This window comes from Mytilus edulis, chromosome 2 (genome assembly GCF_963676685.1).
Source record: "Mytilus edulis chromosome 2, xbMytEdul2.2, whole genome shotgun sequence".
Taxonomy (NCBI): Eukaryota; Metazoa; Mollusca; class Bivalvia; order Mytilida; family Mytilidae; genus Mytilus; species Mytilus edulis.
In genome coordinates, this window is record NC_092345.1 from 359,699 (window position 1) to 381,197 (window position 21,499).

The window sequence follows — 21,499 nt, forward strand, 5'->3', positions numbered from 1 at the left end:
TGTGTTTGAAAATTTTATAAATCAGAAAAGGTATCAAAAAACTATTCAAAAGGCAAAGTTGACCATAAATGCCTTCACATGTATTTTTATTTGTGAATGCTAGTCTCGAAAGTTATAAATAGTACATATGCTACTTTGATTTTCTTATTTCCAGGGTATCGATAGTCCATATACCGAAGCTATTACCTAGGAGTAGTACTTGACCATATATTGTAGCAAGTCATTAGGGTATTGGTGGTACATATATCTGTGTTTATCCACAGTATATTAGATGCATAGGATGTTAGTAGTTATATAGGTAGTCCTTTAGAGATTTGAAAGTTCATGAGCCGCAACTTATCATATATCCAGGGCTCGGGATTCCATACACCTTAAATATTAATTAAGGGTATTAACCGCTAATTAATAGATATAGGAAGATGTGGTGTGAGTGCCAATGAGACAACTCTCCATACAAATAACAATTTAAAAAGTAAACCATTATAGGTTAAGTCTGTAAAACATTTCGTACAAATAAAGAGGTATATTTCTGCGCCGTAAAAACGACAAAAACATGTTGTGCAAATAAACTCATCACAGATACCAGAATTGAAATTTTGTATTTGCGCCAGACGCAAAAAGTAATATAACCAAAATACCATACTCCAAGGAAAATTCATATCAGAAAGTCCATTATCAAATGGGGAATTGAAATCTCAAACACACCAAATTAATGGGAAAACAAATGTCATCTTCCTGAATTGGTACAGGCATTTACTTCAATGGTGGATTAAACTTGGTTTTATAGCTAGCAAAACCTCTCTTGTATGACAGTTGCATAAAATTCCATTATATTGACAAAAATGTGTGATCAAATTAAACAGACATAATAGGTAAAAATGTCAAATAGTGATCAAAGGTACCAGGCTTATCATTTTATACGCCAGACGCGCAATTCGTCTACACAAGACTTATCAGTGACGCTCAGATCAAAATAGTTAGAAAGCCAAACAAGTTGAAGAGCATGGAGGACCCAAAATTCCCAAAAGTTGTGCCAAATACGGCTAAGGTTTGTAATTTGTCATTTCGAACAATAAAATATGTTAAATATAGTGGTATAAATAGTTATCAAATGTACCAGGATTATAATTTAATACGCCAGATGCGCCTTTCATCCCCAAAAAACTCATCAGTGACGCTCTGATCAAAATAGTTATTAAGACAAACAAAAACAAACTTGAAGGGCATTGAGTACCCAAAATTCCCAAAAGTTGTGCCAAATACGGCTAAGGTAATCTATAAAATTGAGAATGGACATGGGGAATGTGTCAAAGAGACAACAACCCGACCATAGAATAGACAACAGCAGAAGGTCACCAATAGGTCTTCAATGCAGCGAGAAACTCCCGCACCCCGAGGAGTCCTTCAGCTGGTCCCTAAACAATTATTTATACTAGTTCAATGATAATGGACGTCATACTAAACTCCAGATTATACACAAGGAACTAAAATAAAAAAAACATACAAGACTAACAAATGCCAGAGGCTCCTGACTTGGGACAGGCGCAAAAATGCGGCAGGGTTAAACATTTTTTTTAGATCTCAACCCTCCCCCTATACATCTAGCAATGTAGGAAGAAGAAAAAAAGTATAACAATACGCACAGTAAAATTCAGTTGCCTGGAATAAGATAATCTTTAGAAATTTGTGAAAAAATCATACTTTTGTAAACAGGAAATTTATAAAATGACCACATAATTGATATTCATGTCAACACTGAAGTGCTGATTACTGGACTGGTGATACCCTCGAGGACGAAACGTCCACCAGCAGTGGCATCGATAAATTGTTATCAAAGTAACCAAAATTATAATTTAATACGCCAGACGCTCAGATCAAAACAATTAGAAAACCAAACAAGTTTAAGAGCATGGAGGACCAAAATTCCCAAAAGGTGTGCCAAATACGACTAAGGTAATCTATGCCTGGGATAAGAAACTCCTTAGCATTTCGAAAAATTCATACTTTTTTGTAAACAGGAAATTTATAAAATGACCACATAATTGATATTCATGTCAACACCGATTACTGACTACTGGACTGGTGGTACCCTCGAGAACGAAACGTCCACCAGCAGTGCCATCATAGTTATCAAAGTTATAATGATATACGTCAGACGCGCGTTTCGTCTACACAAGACTCATCAGTGACGCTCAGATCAAAATAGTTATTAAGACAAACAAGTACACGCTTTTTAATATAGCTTTACTAGTATATTAAATATAGTTTAATTAGAATGAGAACAGCCGTTAAGCAAATATTCAACTGAATTACCCATTAGATAAATACAAATTGAAGACAAAATAAAGACTGTGAGAATCATATGAACTACATAGTAAGCAAGAACAGGCGAGTCTACTCCAATGCATGCATCAGCCGACATGCGCATCCACACTCAGTCAAAAGTCTAAAGAATGGGGGAATCACATGAAGTCCATAGTAAGCGAGAACAACCTACAGCAACGCATGCATCAGCCGACATACGAATCCACACTCAGTCAAAAGTCTAAACCAAGGAAATGTTTATAATGCTTTTAAGGTATCTGAATGAACCCACAGGTACTCGCTGCCTGGAAAAAGTATACTTCAGTAGACCCTTATCAAAACAGCCCAAGACAAACATATTTTTTTCCTGACCTACCAGTTAACTAATCATGTAACGGTAATAGAAGTAAGACTGAATATTGTGTGTTGTATACTCGGGGGGGGGGGGGGGCACTAACTATATAATGGGTGGTAGGGATGAGCCCCTGGAATAGGTCTCATGCTTCGTGATATATGAAAGGGGTGAGAACTTCAGATTAAATATATCAAAAGGTTGATATCATCACTTGCTTAATTATATCATAAGTATCTGAAACTATAATCTTATGTCAGTATTTATTTTTGATGCGATTAAACCAGTCGTAGGTGCATCATCTATTTGTCAAACCAATTAATCTCTATTTATTCAAATGTGGTATTTCCACTGATGCTAGTTATAGATGCTATAAATCCAACCATTTTGACATTTGCAATGCTCTTCAACTTTGTACTTGTTTGGCTTTATGAATATTTTGATATGAGCGTCACTGATGAGTCTTATGTAGACGAAACGGGCGTCTGGCGTACTAAATTATAATCCTGGTACCTTTGATAACTATTTGCACCTAGTTAACATTCAAAGCTTTGTATACATGAAACATGAAAACAATTATTAAAAGGAATTCCAAAGTGTTAGCGTCTTTTAAGAGGGAACGGCAATGTAGCATTTTATTAGTTTTTTTTTATTTAAAACATAAAACTCACAGGGGTGTTTATAAACACATTGTTTTTACTGTTATTCTCTTAGTTGAAATTGAAATTTCTTCATAATAAAAGATAAAAAAAAAAAAGGATCAAATAGAGAAAAGTGTTTAAGATGTGGCGAATTTAAAAAAAAAGCAAGATTTAATTATTAGGATGGCGCTGCTTCTGAACATAAACAGGATGATGAGCGAGACCCCAAAAATATTCTCTATACCAATGTTCCAGAAGACGAAAAACATATAAATATATCTATCATGTCTTTTGTGAATTGATATATGAAAAGGTATATATTTTTGACACACCATATTTATGAAAAGGGTGGGATACTTGTTGTCTCAGCTGCTAACCCCTACCAAAAAAGATTGAAGTGCCCCCCCCCCCCCCCCCCCCCAAGAGGTTATATACTGTAATTTGAATGTTGGTCGTTTTTTATATAGCATTGTCGACATTCGATTTTGATTAATCCTTTGATATCCACTGCCTTACTTTTTTTTCTAAGCTAGTGTCCTTGTATGAAAGAAAAGCTGTCTTCAAACATAAAGTAATTAGGATGTTAATCAATAATGCTGTCCTAAAATAAATGGTAAGCCAAAACTGGTAATTATTTATTTCGAAATATTCAAATCACTAAACATAGGTATTTCAAAGATAAATATGTATTAGCCAACTTTTAAGTTTATATAACTAATAATTTATTTATTAATTTAATTCAAGCTAAATACATTATGCACATCCTAATTTTCTCCAGAGTTGCATATAAGGTGAAGAAAATAGCAATTCGAAAGGGTGTAAAAGAGATGCTAGAAATGTTGAATAATATAACCCTCTTTTCACTTCTTAATCTTTTTTTTTCTTTTGGGTAATTTCTCTCTATAATTTATAGCTGTATTTCAGATATCTTCTGTTCCAATTTTTATTCTAGTTTTGTATCTGTTAACTTATCACAAATAGTTTACATAAAGCTAAGATAAAGCAGTCTTCAACTGTTACATATTTCCTTGAAAAATTGCCACATTTTCATTTAAAGGAAATATTGTTCATTCCAACAAACACAGAAATTTTACATTTATTCAAAGATTTCAAGAATTTTACTTAATTTCATTCAGATTCGTGTGTAGAACTAATGGTTTTGTTTTAAATCAAGAAAAATGCAATCCAGCAGCTTTCTATATACAAATGGTATCATCTATTAAGGTACTTATCAACATGCTTATTGACAAACTCATCTAATCAGAATAGTGTTGAAACTTTAGAACAAGGAATCCTATGTCTTGTTAGAAATATTAAATGTAATCTAATAGCGATGCCTCATGAGTTGACGCAATATACAGAAATCAATAGCCATCACGTGTATTGTTTTATTGTGAATAGCAAGAAGCACATTTTCACAATGACTAATGTATGACTGAGAGCAAAGGTCATCATATTTCTTGCAGTAAAGATGTATGAACTCATTTAAGAAGGTATAAATAGTCAATCTTTACTTATTCTGAGTGACCTAACCATAAACATACCATGCCTTTTTTGTTCTATTGTTGTTAATATGTTGTTTATTGGTTGATATTAACCCTACATTTACTTTTTGTTTAATGTCTTCTTTTAGTGTAGAAGATGAGTTATTGATACATATTATTTACCAAGCATTGATCATACAATGTCTTCATGTCATTTTATTGTGGTTGATGAGTTATTGATGCATATTATTAACCCAGCTTTGATCATTTCATTTCTTCATGTCCTTTTGTTGTGATTGATGAGTTGATGTTTCAGAATATTTACAATACAAATCCATTCATTTATTTTTAGGTTTTAGTTTTTAAAAAGGCAATGACAGACACAACTTAAACCCTCCTTGTTTAGGGGCAGATCTATCCATTTTTAAAGGGGGTTCCAGCCCAGGATAAAGTAGGGTTCCAATCATATGCCCCCTTTCAACAGCATTGATCATCAATAAAATATACTGATAACTCATTAAAAGTTTATTTATCTGTATATAATAACAACAAGTATCTACAAAATAGATAATAGCGTATTCTATAAATAGATAATAGCGTCTTCTATAAATATGATTCACTATAAATTGTGATCCATCCATATTAATAAATATCTCAGGTAACAAAATACAAAGAGTTTCTTCTAGTGGGTTTCAGCTACTAAAACATTCAGCAATATTTTTAAAATATAGGCAACTGTTTAATTAATTCTATCAAACAAAAATATGTCCATAGTACAGGGATGCCCTACTCGCACTATCATTTTCTATGTTTAGTTGAACTTAAAATTGGGGTAAAAACTCTAATTTTGCATTAAAATTAGAAAGAAACTAAGTGTCAAGTTGATTGAACTTCAATTTCATCAAAAAACTTCATCAACCAAAAATTTTAACCTGAACCGGGGCAGACGGACAAACAGACAGACGTACAGACAGACAAACACATGCAGACCAAATAACATAATGCTCCTAAACTATCGAAAGTGGGGCATATTAATTTATTATATTACATAAAGCACCTTTTATATTTTCCTTCAACACATCATCACTTTAAACTAACATTACATATATTGGTGAGTTTAGTAAATTACTAATCTTATTTTCCATACTAAATTACAGTTTTGTGGTACATTACTACATTTGAATTTAGCCCTACTTATAATTTTTGTCCAATAATTTCTACTGTGATGCTGAAATCAATTAGGAAAACAAATTTAGCAGGAAATACACATATGAAAGTTAAAGCATTGAGTGCTTACATTTTGAAACGATCTTATGTTTGTGTGACAATTAGCACAAGATTAAATCATAAAATATCAATGAGCAATTTAATCATGTTGCTCACAAAACCTTACTGAATATAGGTAAAGATTTAAAAGCATATATGACAGCCCTATGATTTTCAAGTTTTTAAAATCAATGATAAGTAGTTTATTTCCTTTTCTTTGTGTCCCTGTAACCTTTCATGATATATCCTTTAGTTTTAATGATTCCCCTGCACTTGACCAGAACTGAGTATCTAAGGACCCACAAGGGATCCCATCCTTCTCCGTCCTTCTCTGTTGTGTTGGTAGATATCAACTCTTGGAATGATTTTGTTGGTAAAATATCTGTAAAAAAAGAAAAGTAATCAGGAAATGAAGTTATAATCTCGAATATTTTGTAACTCCTCTGCCTTTTTCAGTGTATTCAAGGATTATCCCTTTTATTTTGTATCTCCTTTGCCTTTTTCAGTGTATTCAAGGATTATCCCATTTATTTTGTATCTCCTTTGCCTTTTTCAGTGTATTCAAGGATTATCCCTTTTATTTTGTATCTCCTTTGCCTTTTTCAGTGTATTCAAGGATTATCCCTTTTATTTTGTATCTCCTTTGCCTTTTTCAGTGTATTCAAGGATTATCCCTTTTATTTTGTATCTCCTTTGCCTTTTTCAGTGTATTCAAGGATTATCCCTTTTATTTTGTATCTCCTTTGCCTTTTTCAGTGTATTCAAGGATTATCCCTTTTATTTTGTATCTCCTTTGCCTTTTTCAGTGTATTCAAGGATTATCCCTTTTATTTTGTATCTCCTTTGCCTTTTTCAGTGTATTCAAGGATTATCCCTTTTATTTTGTATCTCCTTTGCCTTTTTCAGTGTATTCAAGGATTATCCCTTTTATTTTATATCTCCTTTGCCTTTTTCAGTGTATTCAAGGATTATCCCTTTTATTTTGTATCTCCTTTGCCTTTTTCAGTGTATTCAAGGATTATCCCATATATTTTGTATCTCCTTTGCCTTTTTCAGTGTATTCAAGGATTATCCTTTTTATTTTGTAACTCTTCTGCCATTTTTCCTAGTGTGCTTAGAGAATATCCCATATATTTTTTATCTCCTTTGCCTTTTTCAGTGTATTCAAGGATTATCCCTTTTATTTTGTAACTCTTCTGCCTTTTTTCCTAGTGTGCTTAGGGAATATCCCATATATTTTGTATCTCCTTTGCCTTTTTTGGTGTATTCATGGATTATCCCTTATATTTTGTAACTCCTCTACCTTTTTCCTTGTGTATTAAGGGAATTATTAGATTATCCCATATATTTTGTAACTTCTTTGCCTCTTTCGTAGTGTATTTCTGGATAAGCCCTAATATTTTGTAAATCCTCTGTCTTTTTCCTAGTGTATTAAGGGATTATTCCTTACGTTTTGTTAAACCTCTGTCTTTTTCCTAGTGTATTAAGGGATTATTCCTTATGTTTTGTTAAACCTCTGTCTTTTTCCTAGTGTATTCAGGGATTATCTTCTATATTTTTACTCCTCTTCCTTTTTCCTAGGAATTCCGGTATTAACTCCGATCCTTTTTACAAAGTCTTTTTTTTAAACAATGCATCCACGTTATATACCCAACTAAACATATATTTCTGATTTAACAAACAAAACCTTGATTGCACACCTGTTAAAATTAATAAAATCTTAATAATCTCAAGATAATAGCTCTTATTTACATATATTTATGCCCAATTGAGATTTCATTGACTCTCCTTCTCACAAGAATTTGTGAATCTTAGTTCCCAAAACAGCAACTGAACAAATCTTTCTTAATTGCTAATAAAAATCTTTATGAATTACATATGTATGTTATTGTGTACTCATGAGAATTCTATTGGACACAAATTTGTCAAAAAATTAAATTTTGTAGTTTGTAGATGAAATATTCCAGATTTTCTATTATCATGATTATAAAGCTTATTTTAGGTTATGCCATTAAAATAAGGAATGTCCTCAAATCATACCATTATCTAGAAAAAATAATTTAAGATCATAGCTCTTTTTAATAAAAAGGTTGTGTGTGGACTTCAAATCTCATGTCATCTTAGGACTCATTTCTGTCGAGCCTTCGAATTTTGTCAAAAAAGCGAGACATAGAAATTCTACATTCTGTGGGCGGTGGCCACAAAAATTCACTCTGTGTTTAAAGTTTTTGAAATTTGTAATGACTTTCTTAAACTGTACTGGATTTCTACCAAACTTTTTTTTATACTATCCTGGGTTTGTATCAAACTTGGACAGAAGCTTGTTTATCATAAGATAGTATATAGATGTAAATTTTGTTAAAATATAAATCTGTTTTTTCTGTATTTTACTTATAGATGGACTTAATTTTTCTGCCAGGAAACAACACATTCACTCTGTGATTAATTTTTTAAATTTTAATAACTTTCTTATACTATTTTGGATTTGTACCAATCTTGGACATACGCTTGTTAATGATCAAAAGCTAGTATCTAGAAGGAAATTTTGTTAAAATTTTGTACCTGTGTATCTGTGTCATTTTGGTCTTTTGTGGATTTTGTGGATAGTTGTCTCATTGGCAATCATACCACATCTTCTTTATTATATTAGATTCATAAACTATCCCAGATTTTGACCAAACTGGGACAGAAGCTTCTTACAATCAAAAGATAGATCAAGAGGAATATTTTTATTGATTATTTTTTTCTCATTTTTGTTGAGCCTGTGATTAACAGCAAAAGTAGGCGAGACACTGAGTTCCGCGAAACCCTTACGAATTTTAAGATTTTATAGCCAAGAACATGTGTTATATTGGTGTAGAGATATACTGACAATTGTATATAGTGTACATCGTTATACATATTCTATTGGTGATTGGATATTTTAACTTATAACATTCTACTGGTGAAGGGGGATTATTGACCTCATACTGAAGGTGTGCCTATATTAGCAGAAAATATACAGATACAGATATGGTGGTTACATAGACTAAGGTCATAGATATTAAACTTAAGGTAGATTAATAACAGTTTTCATAATTACCTCTTGGATCATTGTGTGTGAGCAGTTGTATATCATTATCCTTGGCGTACTCCACTAAATCTTTTGGCATTACACAACATGATTCTAAGTTAACTTGATTGATGTGTGGCTTCACCTAAACATAAAGGGGTATAACATATGGCATATTAAATCTGTAATATTAATCAAACAAATTTAATTTCAAAAACGTTTCATTACATACAACTAATTTTTTAAAACATCATTTTCCTTATTCTTGACAAAAGAAGCATGCACATGCTGTCTTCTCATTTCACAAGGTCATCACTGTGTGTGCTCTTTATGCTGTCTCATTTCACAAGGTCATCACTGTGTGTGCTCTTTATGCTGTCTTCTCATTTCACAAGGTCATCACTGTGTGTGCTCTTTATGCTGTCTTCTCATTTCACAAGGTCATCACTGTGTGTGCTCTTTGTTTTTGAAATATAAAGCTTAATGTGTTGTTGAGATCAGCATCCCCAAGTGACAGAACATATTTACCCATGCCAGTTATTCAGCTGTTTCAGTATTATTGTGTTTGAACAAAGCCCTCTAATGCAAAGAGATATTCACCCTAACCCAGTCAACTAATTGTTCAGTAATGTTTTGTTGAGGGCAGTGCCCCCTTTTGACGGAAAATATTTCCCCAAACCAAGTTATATAGGTGTTTCTGTAATGTTTTCTTGGTATCAACCCCACTAAGTGATAGAACATATTTACCCTTGCCCAGTTATACAGCTGTTCCAGTAATGATTTATTGAGATCAGCAATTCCTAAAGACAGAACAGCTTCACTATCTACTAATTCTTCAAGACATGTCCAGTATGGCTTGATAACGTCTAGTGTTAAATCATCTTCATCTTCAAATTCAGGCAGAGCTAACAACACTGTCTCTATAAAACTCACATTCAATTCTTTTAAAGCTGAAACAAAATATTTCAAAATAGTTCTGACTTGTTGATTGCTGGCTGTATATATTTGATTCCTTATAGAAGTACAATGTAATTGTTATTCATGACAAAACAAATGTCAAATATTATAGAATGCAAGAGTTCCCAGATAGATACTGTTTCAGTCCTGTAAGTTGTCTTGCTTACCAGTACCATAGTCCTACTTTTCTTTATTGACTTGGTTAACAGAATGATATTCCTAGCTAAGTTGTCCTGGTTAACCTTTGTTAAATGTTTTTTATGTTTCTTTGTTACATATATATATCAGAGATGGGTCCGATTACTTTCAATGTAATTGATTAAATTACAATTACTTTGTCATTTGTACGATTAAATTAAATTAACGATTACATCATTTCTGAAAGTGTCTGATTAAATTAATGATTACATTGGCAAAGTAATCATGATTACATCTGATTACAATGAATAAAAAAACCAAAAAAAAATCATTTTGAATGATGTGAATGAATTAACGTTTAATATATAAATATAGCACTTTTTCAAAAGGATTTTGTTTTGTATATTATAAAATGACAACCTCAAACTTCATCTATTTAATAAACCACAAAAGTTCACTACATACATACATGAACATTGTGTCACCCATTACACTTTATCATAATTTATCTCTGAATTATTTTGACTTCAATTGAATCTGGCTTTATTAATAGTTTGCTGTTTGTCTTCTGACCTCTTCCAGACTTTGTATGTATTTCAAGGTGCAGTGTATGAAAGTTAAAATATGGATGAAATAAAGTTACCAGATAAAAACTATGTAAAATTTTAATAGAATTGTTTAAACAAATTGTTAACAAAATACAATACTATAAATCAATGCATTTTACATGTCCAGTTCAATTACATGCTAAAATTTACTTATTTTAAGCAAGATATTTGTCCAACTTTTAATTTAGTTTGTGCTAATTAGATAAATTTTCACATGTCTGATTAATCTTTTATCATATATATTGTCCTACAGCTACATTATGTATACTCAATTGGAAATTGCAATAAAAACAAACCTTAATTGGTTTCCTACCTGTCAATTCAGAGTTGACAAAAATCACAATATTAACAAAAGATTATAATTCAGGGTTAAACAAAAGTATAATACTACTTAAATATAATAATTTTTAACCAAATATATATGTACATCTTTAAATTGTAAATATATGTACAATATCTTTTTCTAGAGACATAAAATTGTATGCAAGTCTCTTCTTAGGCTAATGATGACTTTTAAATACTGTAACAGTTTATTTTTTTACTGAAGTATACAAATCAATTATAAACATGCTTTAAAAAGTAAACCAAACTATCTTAACTTGTTGAATATTCATTCAATTAGTAGAACAAAAAGGTTCATTGATTGACCATAAACACAGTTCAAGATTTTTTTCATTGTAATCAGAATGTAATCATAAAGTAATCAGGATTACAGGGCATTTTGAAAAGTAATTGATTAAATTAAATTATATGTAATTCGATTTTTGGCTGATTAATGATTACAATGATTACTTGGAAAATTGTAATCAATTACAGCTGATTAACGATTACAATTACAATTACCCCAAGTCTGATATATATGACGTGGCTCTGTACATCCCGTCAATGTGTTATTGTTCTATGGTAAAACTGTGTATTCTTGTCTTTTATTTTTGCTGATATGCTTGTTCTATATGCTATGTTGTGATTCTTCTCTAAGAAGACTTGCGGGTATAAGATTTTCCAAAAAAAATTAAACATTTATTTTTCATTACAAATTTTATTAATTACTTCTAGTAGTTGTTACTTTATCATTCCAAAAAATCAATTTGTGTTGGCCCCAGGTGACTTTTGAAATGTAGATATCATTGAAAAAGCTTCAAATTATCTCCCTTTGATACAAAAATGCCATTTTTTTTGGCATTAAAATTGAAACTCATTGATGACCTATATTTTTTATTGTTGTTTTCGAATAAGCTGTACATTAACTAAATAATTGTAAAATTTAAGCGATTTCTGTAATTTAGTTCTTTTTTTATTTCGATATTACCGCTATTTCTCCTATTAGTTCAACAGAAAAAAAGGACATTAAAAAAAATGTATGCTTCTTTCGAAGGCAGATTGTGAGCGTAAATGAACGGTGACCCCATGTTTTTATTTCATTTTTTTATTAAGTATAAGATAAAGTTAATTTATAGAAAAATATAGCGAAATCCTATATTAAATAAAAAATTTGATTTAGACACGCGAGCCCCCTAAGTGATTGGTATTGTAACACAATATTGGCTGCTGGTATTTTTGCCGGTTGTGTGTGTTTGTATTGTTCACTCATCGTTGTCAATATAATGAAATTTAATGCGACTGTCATACAAGTGAGAGGTTTTACTTTAAGTTACATGCAGCTATAAAACCAGGTTCAATCCACCATTTTCTACATCAGAAAATGCCTGTACCAAGTCAGGAATATGACAGTTGTTATTCATTAGTTTAATGTGTTTGAGCTTTTGATTTTGCCATTTGATAATGAACTTTCCATGGAGTTCAGTATTTTTGTGATTTTACTTTTTAATGCCTTGGTTAACAGAATGATATTCCTACCTTTGTTTGTTGCCTCTTTAAGTAGTTCAGCTGGTAATAGACTGCACAGAAATATTTTGACTGTAAAATATAGGCTCTCATTATTGTTAAAACATACTTTTCAATGGCATAAATAATATCATTTAGTGCATTTATGTCAGTAAAGCACCAGTTAAGGTTATCTTAAATTGTCAATTACTTCTCCATGCACACAACAGTGTCAGCATAAATGAGGCAAAAAGTACAGACAAATGAAAACTTCTTGCATTTCTATTATAACTTTTGTCTTTATTACAGACAAATTTGAATGTTGTTGGTTTTTATGTTAAAACTTTTAAAACTTCTTTTGAAAGTAACTATATTTTTGTTTCTGTTTAGAAAACTTCGCTGTTTACATAAAATGAGTAAAAATAAAATAATTTCTTCACCCCAGTAAAATATCATGTTATTTGTAAATGCATGAGTGTCAAAAAAATAAATCACTGGTTTATTAACAAACTTAAGAGTAAATAAATCACTGGTTTATTAACAAACTTATGAGTAACTTAATCATTTCAGGTAATATATGCCTAAATTTTAAAAATGCTAAAAATGTTTTTTTTTTTAATCTGTGGTATAGGTTTCCTTAAAGTGATTTTCCATTTTTTTGGGTGAAATTCACTTGATGTAATTAATGGTTTTATGAAATAAATTCTAATTGTCAACACAAACTATTTTTACCTGTTAATTTGAGGTCTCCTCTTTCCTCTTCTGGTAAAGTTTCTATAAATTTATCATTATTACATGTCAGCTCGGTCTGGTACTGTAATTAATGCATAAACAAATTACATATAAACTAATGTTTACATACATTGTTATTCAAGTATAAAAATCTTTCATCTTTTGTCAAATTTCTCTATTGAAGGAATATAATAATTGAAATGACTATAAATTTTAAGTCTTCAAAAAAAATTACATGCAAATTTTTCAACAGAAAGAAATCATGATATGTATTTGGTGTAGCTATATGAACCATAATTTGGTATTCAGCCTTTGGTTTCTTTTTGTATCCTTTTTTATAAGTTCTAAAACTTTAACTTTTATTCTGTAGGTTGTGTTGGTGTTAGAATAGTATTAATGGAACAATTGAGTTTTTCAAGAAAAAATTAATACATTTTGATTCACCGTTTACGTGACAGGAAACCAAACAGGAAACTAATCTTTATTTTCTTTATTTTGCACAATATATTTGAAATGAACACCATTACTAGTGTTACTTGCTTCATGTTAATATTTAAAATCTATTTTCAATGTTAAATTAAAGTTTTTTTTAAACGCGACAGGAAACCATAAGAAACCGATAGCATTTTTTTAGTTTTATTTTATTGCAAAATCTGCTTAAAATAATCTGAACAGTACATGTATACTTTTCTTAAAATCCAACTTAAATGTAACAGTATTATAAAACTCGTAAATATGTTCTTGTTTTGAAAACAATTAGTACAATTTATTTAGAAATTTCCATATTTTCTTCATCATGTTCATTGATACAGGATACCATAATCGTTGTATCTTGATGTTTTAGCCAAAAAAATGTATTTATATTTGGTTTTGAAATTCCAGTTATATACAATTTATTCCAAATCATTGGCAATGTAAAATTCTTTAAATCCAGTAAAGAAAAAAACTTTTAACTTGTAATTAAAATCTTTAAAATAGGCACCATGTGATATTTGTGACCTGTACACCATCTACATGGTTTCCACATTTTAACCTACTTTAGTGGGCTAAAATCAATAAAGTACTTCCTTTCAAGTCATACATGGTAAAAGTTTACTTCTCCTTTGACAAGTTTATTGCGTTTCTGAAAAGTGTTTGCAGAACATGAATAAAAAAAAATAATTAAAAATTGTGACAAAGATACCACTTTTGTACATTCCAAGTGTAACTGTATATTAACATGTATTTCTTATTAAATTATCTTTATTCACCTAAAATATCCAGTAATATTTACTGCTGAAGCAAAATCAATCCAACGAGCATCGGCACAATGATAAGAGACGTAATGTCGATTGAATTTTCCAAGGACCCTTTACATCGTTATCGGGAAACGAAGTGTGTTATAACGTCTGTCAAATCTGAAATCGAGTTTGTCAAGTCATTGGGCATTTCTTTTCACACAAGATCATATGTATCATTATGCACATAGGAAGAATAATGGACTCCCGGCGCAATCTCTTTGAAAATTGTATTTTCCTTTTTTAAACAAGACGAAACAAGTCTACAGATTATGTTTGCTAACATCCCGTTGGAAACAAAAACAATGTTTAGTCCTAGTATTTCATATATCCGGCCGTATTAAGGGCATGATCACATGTTAGTCACATGTTTCACCTATGACCGGAAATGATTAGAACTTAACGACAAAAACAATTTTAATAACAAAAAGGAAATAACTGGACTTCTGTTTCGTGTGAAATGTAATGCATAACGATAACGTCATTTTCTAACTGAATTATTACGAAGAACAAAACTAGAATGTAAATCATCTCTGATTTACCTGTTTGAACATCTTGCGAGAGTTCATATTTGCATACTGTTAGAAAGAATTCTATTACAACAAAGCAGATTACATCATCTAAAATTTGCGTTACGAAATCGGAAACCGAAGTAACGCTAGTGTTCTTACACCTGCTACAGGAATACTTATAGTTCTCAGCATTTTCTTCTGACTATTCTTATTGGTCGATGTTCTTTATTATTTGAAAGCAAAAGTTACGAATTTGCCGGTGACAATTATCTATAAATCAGTCAGCGTTATGCACTTCGGAAGCGAAAAGTAACGCGAGAAACGACACAAAAATACAGTCGTATAATCTTTGAAATTTGTTAATTTCAATTTTTTTTCTAGGGAAGAGTAGCATACACTTGTATGTTGATAAAAATAAAGGCATCTTTAGATGTAGTTACAACTTTTCTTACAGTAATACACATTTTTATCACTTTTCTATCGTTATAGGAAACGAGCCCAATAGCAAATTATGGTCCATATATAAATTAAAGAATTTCTGTGTGACAGGTTATTTCAACCTTTTCAAGTAAAGTTTATATATGTATATATGTGGAATTATATTTCTTATGCAATTTTATTCTTTTTACCTGTAACTGGTTTTTATCTGTAGCATCAATGATAGATCTGAAAGTTGACCCAACACTCTCAGTTATCTGAAATATATCATGAAATCATCACTTGTGTTATAATTATAAAGTTTATCTAAACACTAATAATTTAAGTTTTACAATGCAGTTGAATACCACTAGATAGATATGTCATCTTGATTTAGTCCCATCACACAGTTTTCTCATCATAAATACCATGAAAGAGTACAAAATCTGACATGATTATTTACAGGAAATCATGGCAGTCTCAATTTGAAATTGAGAATGAATGCACAAATGCCTGTTTACTGTTAAGTAAAAGTCAGAATTGGTATCTTCCAACATATACATACAGATACAGGAAATGCATTGACCCGTAATGGTAAAAGGTGTGATTGAGTGAAAATAGAAAGATAATTGCGCATGTCATGCAGGTGCAACAGTTGTAAAAAAGGTGTATGATTTTGGTACAAAAAAATGTATATATAAAAAAGAAGATGTGGTATGATTGCCAATGAGACAACTGTCCACAAGAGACCAAAATGACACAGACATTAAAGAACTATAGGTCACGGTAAGGCCTTCAACAATGAGCAAAGCCAATACCGCTTAGTCAGCTATAAAAAGGCCTCGATATAACAATGTAAAACAATTCAAACGAAAAAACTAACGCCTTAAATTTACATAAAAACAATATATAACATGTATTGATTATTATGATGACATTGTCCTCTATTAACTGATTAACCAAAATATATAACTTAAATATACATGATATACTTAAACTGAAAACATATTTTGACCTGTTAAAAATGATTTGTCATGTAGTCCTAAATTTTGACACAGTCAATGACAGAATGCTTCAAACTTATAAACACATGCTATTGATCTTTTAGTTTTAATAATGTATGACAGTAAAATATCCAGTCTCGATTTTAAATTAAGTTACAAATTATTTAAACTATAGTGACTTCAAGATCGGCCCTAAAAAATTAAAATAAAAATGCAATGAATCTAGAGTCTAGTAAAGAATCAATACCTCTGTAGTAGGTGTTTCATTTGCTTTCCTCTTCAATCTGTTCCAGTGAACAATGTTCCCCGTGTGTACAACCACTGAACCAACTTTAGGTATAACTAAGGGAACAACTGTGGCTTCTTCTGTCATTCTGGTTACGGTTACTACAGCCAAGAACCAACGTTGTTGTTATTCGATGTCAGTTTAATCTTTATTTAGCAGATTCGAACTTTCCTTTTTTAAAACACTGTGTAGAGTTCCAAATAACGTTCTTAAAAATAAACCGGATAAGGTCATTGAATCCGTTTTTGCTTATTGGGTGTTTTCTTCGACGTCCGCGTTAGTTGAGTTTTAACAGCGACATAAATTAAAATGATGCAAGGACGTATAACTAACTAATATACGTCCTTGAATGATGTTAGTGACTTTTGTCAACTTTTGAAACTTATAAGAAGAAAACTGTGAAAAACAAACCAAAAGTAATTATTTTTTGTAACTATAGAAATTTAAGTTCTTAGAAATATAGAAATTTAAGTTCTTAGAAATTCCCAGCAAATGGTAATGACAATGAAAGAATAAAAATAAGAAGGAAGTGTAAAATCAAATCTGAAGAACTTAACTATATTTATTATGTCAGAGAAGAAGGCAATAGAAAATAAATAATGTCCATGCACTGCCATGAAATACTGTCTCCTAAGTGGGCCGGCAGCATTTTACAGCAACTTTTGTAGTAAATGTTATTAAATTGTGTCCTCCAAGGAAAATAAAACTGAACAGCATCTGTTACTTATTTGAGTTTGATTTATACATGTATATAATTATATTATAAAGATATTTATAATACCATAGATGTAATACCCATAGATGAAGCTCAACCCTTACTTCAAAGGTTATATGTGCGTTGTAATGGCTTTCACACTTATCTGATAATGACATGAACCAGTTGGTCATGGAGATGCAGATTTACAACCATGGCAATAGAAAACTGACAATTAAAAGTTACTTAGCAATTAAACATGCTAAAAATCAGAAAGAAACAAAATAAAAAAATATATTTTATATTGACTTGATTATAAAAAAATAATATTTGTTTAGATGAAACAATATAACAAATTATTCTCGAAAAGAAACTAATAAATATAAATATTTTTCTTTTTTAGGCAGAACTTTTGTTTTGATCCTGTTTAAATTTTATATCAAGTTTAACTCTATCTTATAATTAACAATGTTTACTATTATTTATAAACAAGTTTATTGAAAATATAATTGTTAGAAAACATTAAACAAGTTGAAAATATGTATGCTCCAAAAATTTGTTTCCATGCATTGTATGTTTTGTTATTTCACTAAACTTAAAACTCTTTACAGTAATTATAAATACATATTTCATAAACCACTTGAATGAAATTAGTATAATTTTTGTAATTAGCCATAAAATATATAAAATTCATCTATGATATATTAACTAACTTATTCTGAAAAATATAAAAATGATTTTAAAAAGACAATTTCCCTTTGAAAACCAGAAAAACTGATGAAAAAAGGAAAATAATGTACTTTCTTATTATTTATTTCCCAAATTCGACGCAGTTCGACACCTTAATGAAGCTTATCAAAGAAAAGGTGTATTTCAGAAGCACAGAAAGGTGATATTCCCATTTTCAGGAACTAACAGGAACACAGTTTTTATGAAATATGAAGACACAAGCCTAAAAAATACATTTTTGAATTTAGTTCAATATTTCCCTCGTAAAATGTGGAATTTTTGATCGATTTCATCCATTTTTTGACCATTCTGTTTGTCTGTCCAGTGCGCTAAAAATAGACATATATTAACAACAGAAGGGACATAACTCGAGAAAACATTTAAGAAAATCTATTATGCTGTACTGGTCAATGAGATCAACAGATAAGAGATACGGCTAGAGTTACTTGATTGGGTACAACACACATATAACATCAAAGAGAGTCAATTTGGTCATGGTTCTTTGTATCTAACAATAGAGAACAGTGGGGAACTTTTGGCGAGCTTTATCTATGGGTATTACATCTATGATAATACTAAAATTACGAGGTCCAATTTGTCAGCCGTCATCACGTAAAAACGACGAATCAAAGAATTCAACTTTATATATAACTAATATAGTACAAAGGTGTAGATTAAAAATTACACCACTCCAGGCCCTTTTGTTTTCCACGTAATTAATATTGCCAATAATTTAGAAGTTCCGGGTCGAGTCCGATACCGATACCAATAGTATATTCACCTGTTACCGATTACCTTATCTGTACGTTCCGCATCTGACAGGCGCACCACCAAACGGTGTATTCTGGATTAATATGCTATATAGTATTACACGGGTCATAATCACAGGGTTGACACTACTTAATTGTCAAATTGTTACCTATTGTAGTATTTTAATCAGTTAGACTTTGATACGACTGTCATACAAGTGAGAGGTTTAGCTAGCTATAAAACCAGGTTCAATCCACCATTTTCTACATTTGAAAATGCCTGTACCAAGTCAGGAATATGACAGTTCTTGTCCATTCGTTTTTGATGCGTTTTGTTATTTGATTTTGCCATGTGATTATGGACTTTCCGAATTGATTTTCCTCTGAGTTCAGTATTTTTGTGATTTTACTTTTTTCTAAGATAACAATACGAATACTAAAAATCTGGACTAAAATAAGGCGTATAGGTACAGTTTTCAATTTGTTAGCGGGCATGACGTAAAACAGCGAATCAAAGAATTCAATATTTATAACTAATATAGGACAATGCTGTTGATTAAAAAATACTCCATTCCAGGACCTTTTGTTTTCCAAATAATTAATATTATCAATAATTGATAAGTTCCAGTTCGACGAGTTCAAACAGAAAGATTTGCAATTGAAAGCAGAGAAAACTGTGTATCTTATAATCAGCATGACTTTATCAGATGACAATACTAATACTAAAATAAGGCTTGCGCATAGTTTAATACTTTAATTCAGTCACGGACCCGCGATAAACGAGTGTGTTCTAGTAAATATGAAGATAAGGATGGTATTAGGGCAAATGAGACAGCTCTATGTTGTCAAAGTAACAATTAATAAAAATTTGCAATTAGAGTTAAAACATGTAAAATACATTCAGTAATAACAAGGTAATTATATCATTTAAAACTTTAGTCATATGAAAAAATGCCTTTGCGTACACAATGTCCTGTGAAATAAATGTCCACCTGGACAATATTATGGTAGTGAATTATGTCCATATTCATGGCCACTTTTTCATACCTGAGGACATATTTTTATATTTTTATAGAAAATTGTGTCCAGGACACATCTAAATAAGTAAATATTATCCTTGGACAGTATTTACTATCATATGAAAATGTGTCCGGCGGACATTTTTTCATTGGGGACATTATTAAATCCTACATACCCCTGTTCGTGTAGTCACATCCTTCCATAATTTAACAAATTGGGCCGCCTCTTTATCATATATTCCGTTCAGTATTTTATATAATTCAATCATGTCACCTCGGACCCGTCTAAAATTTAGAGATGGTAGTTTTAATTTTTGCAGTCTTTCTGAGTATGTTAAATTCTTTAATCCTGGTAGTTGTTTAGTTGCCCGGCGCTGCACATTCTCAATCGTGTCAATATATTTTATTTTATATGGATGCCATACTGAGCTTGCAAACTCTAAATGTGTTCTTACTAGTGTCTTGTATAGTGGTACACAGGTATCTGTATCTAAATATTGAAAAGTTCTTCTCAGTAGTGCAAACATGGAATTTGCTTTATTAACTTTCTCACTTATAGTTTATTGTTTATTCTTTAGTTTTCTATGTTGTGTCATGTGTACTATTGTTTTTCTGTTTGTCTTTTTCATTTTTAGCCATGGCGTTGTCAGTTTGTTTTAGATTTATGAGTTTGACTGTCGATCCCTTTGGTATCTTTCGTCCCTCTTTTATATGTTTTTCTAAATTTAATACAGAGTCAATAATTTCTCCAATGTCTTTTTCTTCAGTAACTTTTTGTAGTATTGTCGATTTCAGTGTATATTTTGAGTCTGGTTCCGGTCCCGGTTTACCTATATGCATATGTTTGCACTGTGAAACTTTAATAGCCAGATATCACTCCATTGCGATATAGTTTATTGAAGTCACTTTGTAATTGAGTTTTATCCTCTTTCTGACTAATTGTGTTAAAAATTTTAGTATCATCTGCAAAGAGGTATACGTCGGAATCAACCAGGTTTGGAAGGTCATTTATGAAAATTACAAAAAGTAGAGGCCCAAGCACAGATCCTTGAGGTATACCTGAAGTTACTTTTGACCATGATGATGTTTTATCGTTTATTGAAACGTGTTGTATTCTGTCACTTAGAAAACTATCGACTCAATTCAGAACTGAAAGTCCCGTGCCATATGCTCTGAGTTTGTGCATTAGTCTTTTGTGCGGAACAGTGTCGAATGCTTAAATTTAATATAGTCCATGTAAATAACATCGATAGATTTCTCATTATTAAGGGCTTCTAGCCATTTGTCCAATACATTTAAAAGTTGAAGAGATGTTGATCTGCCTGATATAAATCCATATTGACGATCAGTAAAGAATTTGTTGATTTTCATGTTTGACAATATGTTCACGTTCCAATTTTTCCATTACTTTGCACACCACTGAGGTTAGGCTGACAGGTCTATAGTAACCAGCA

General features: G+C 31.0%; 1 protein-coding gene across 1 annotated transcript; it reads right to left on the reverse strand.

Moving 5' to 3' along the window:
- Positions 1–5,291: 5,291 nt before the first annotated feature.
- LOC139511178 (glutamate--cysteine ligase regulatory subunit-like) lies at positions 5,292–17,074 on the reverse strand. The gene is made up of 7 exons (XM_071297758.1): positions 16,816–17,074; positions 15,777–15,842; positions 13,359–13,440; positions 12,660–12,719; positions 9,847–10,049; positions 9,130–9,244; positions 5,292–6,429 (listed from the first exon to the last, which is right to left on the reverse strand). The coding sequence occupies exons 1-7, from the start codon at positions 16,939–16,941 to the stop codon at positions 6,251–6,253; spliced, it is 831 nt and encodes a 276-aa protein (XP_071153859.1). The 5' UTR covers positions 16,942–17,074; the 3' UTR covers positions 5,292–6,250.
- Positions 17,075–21,499: the final 4,425 nt, after the last annotated feature.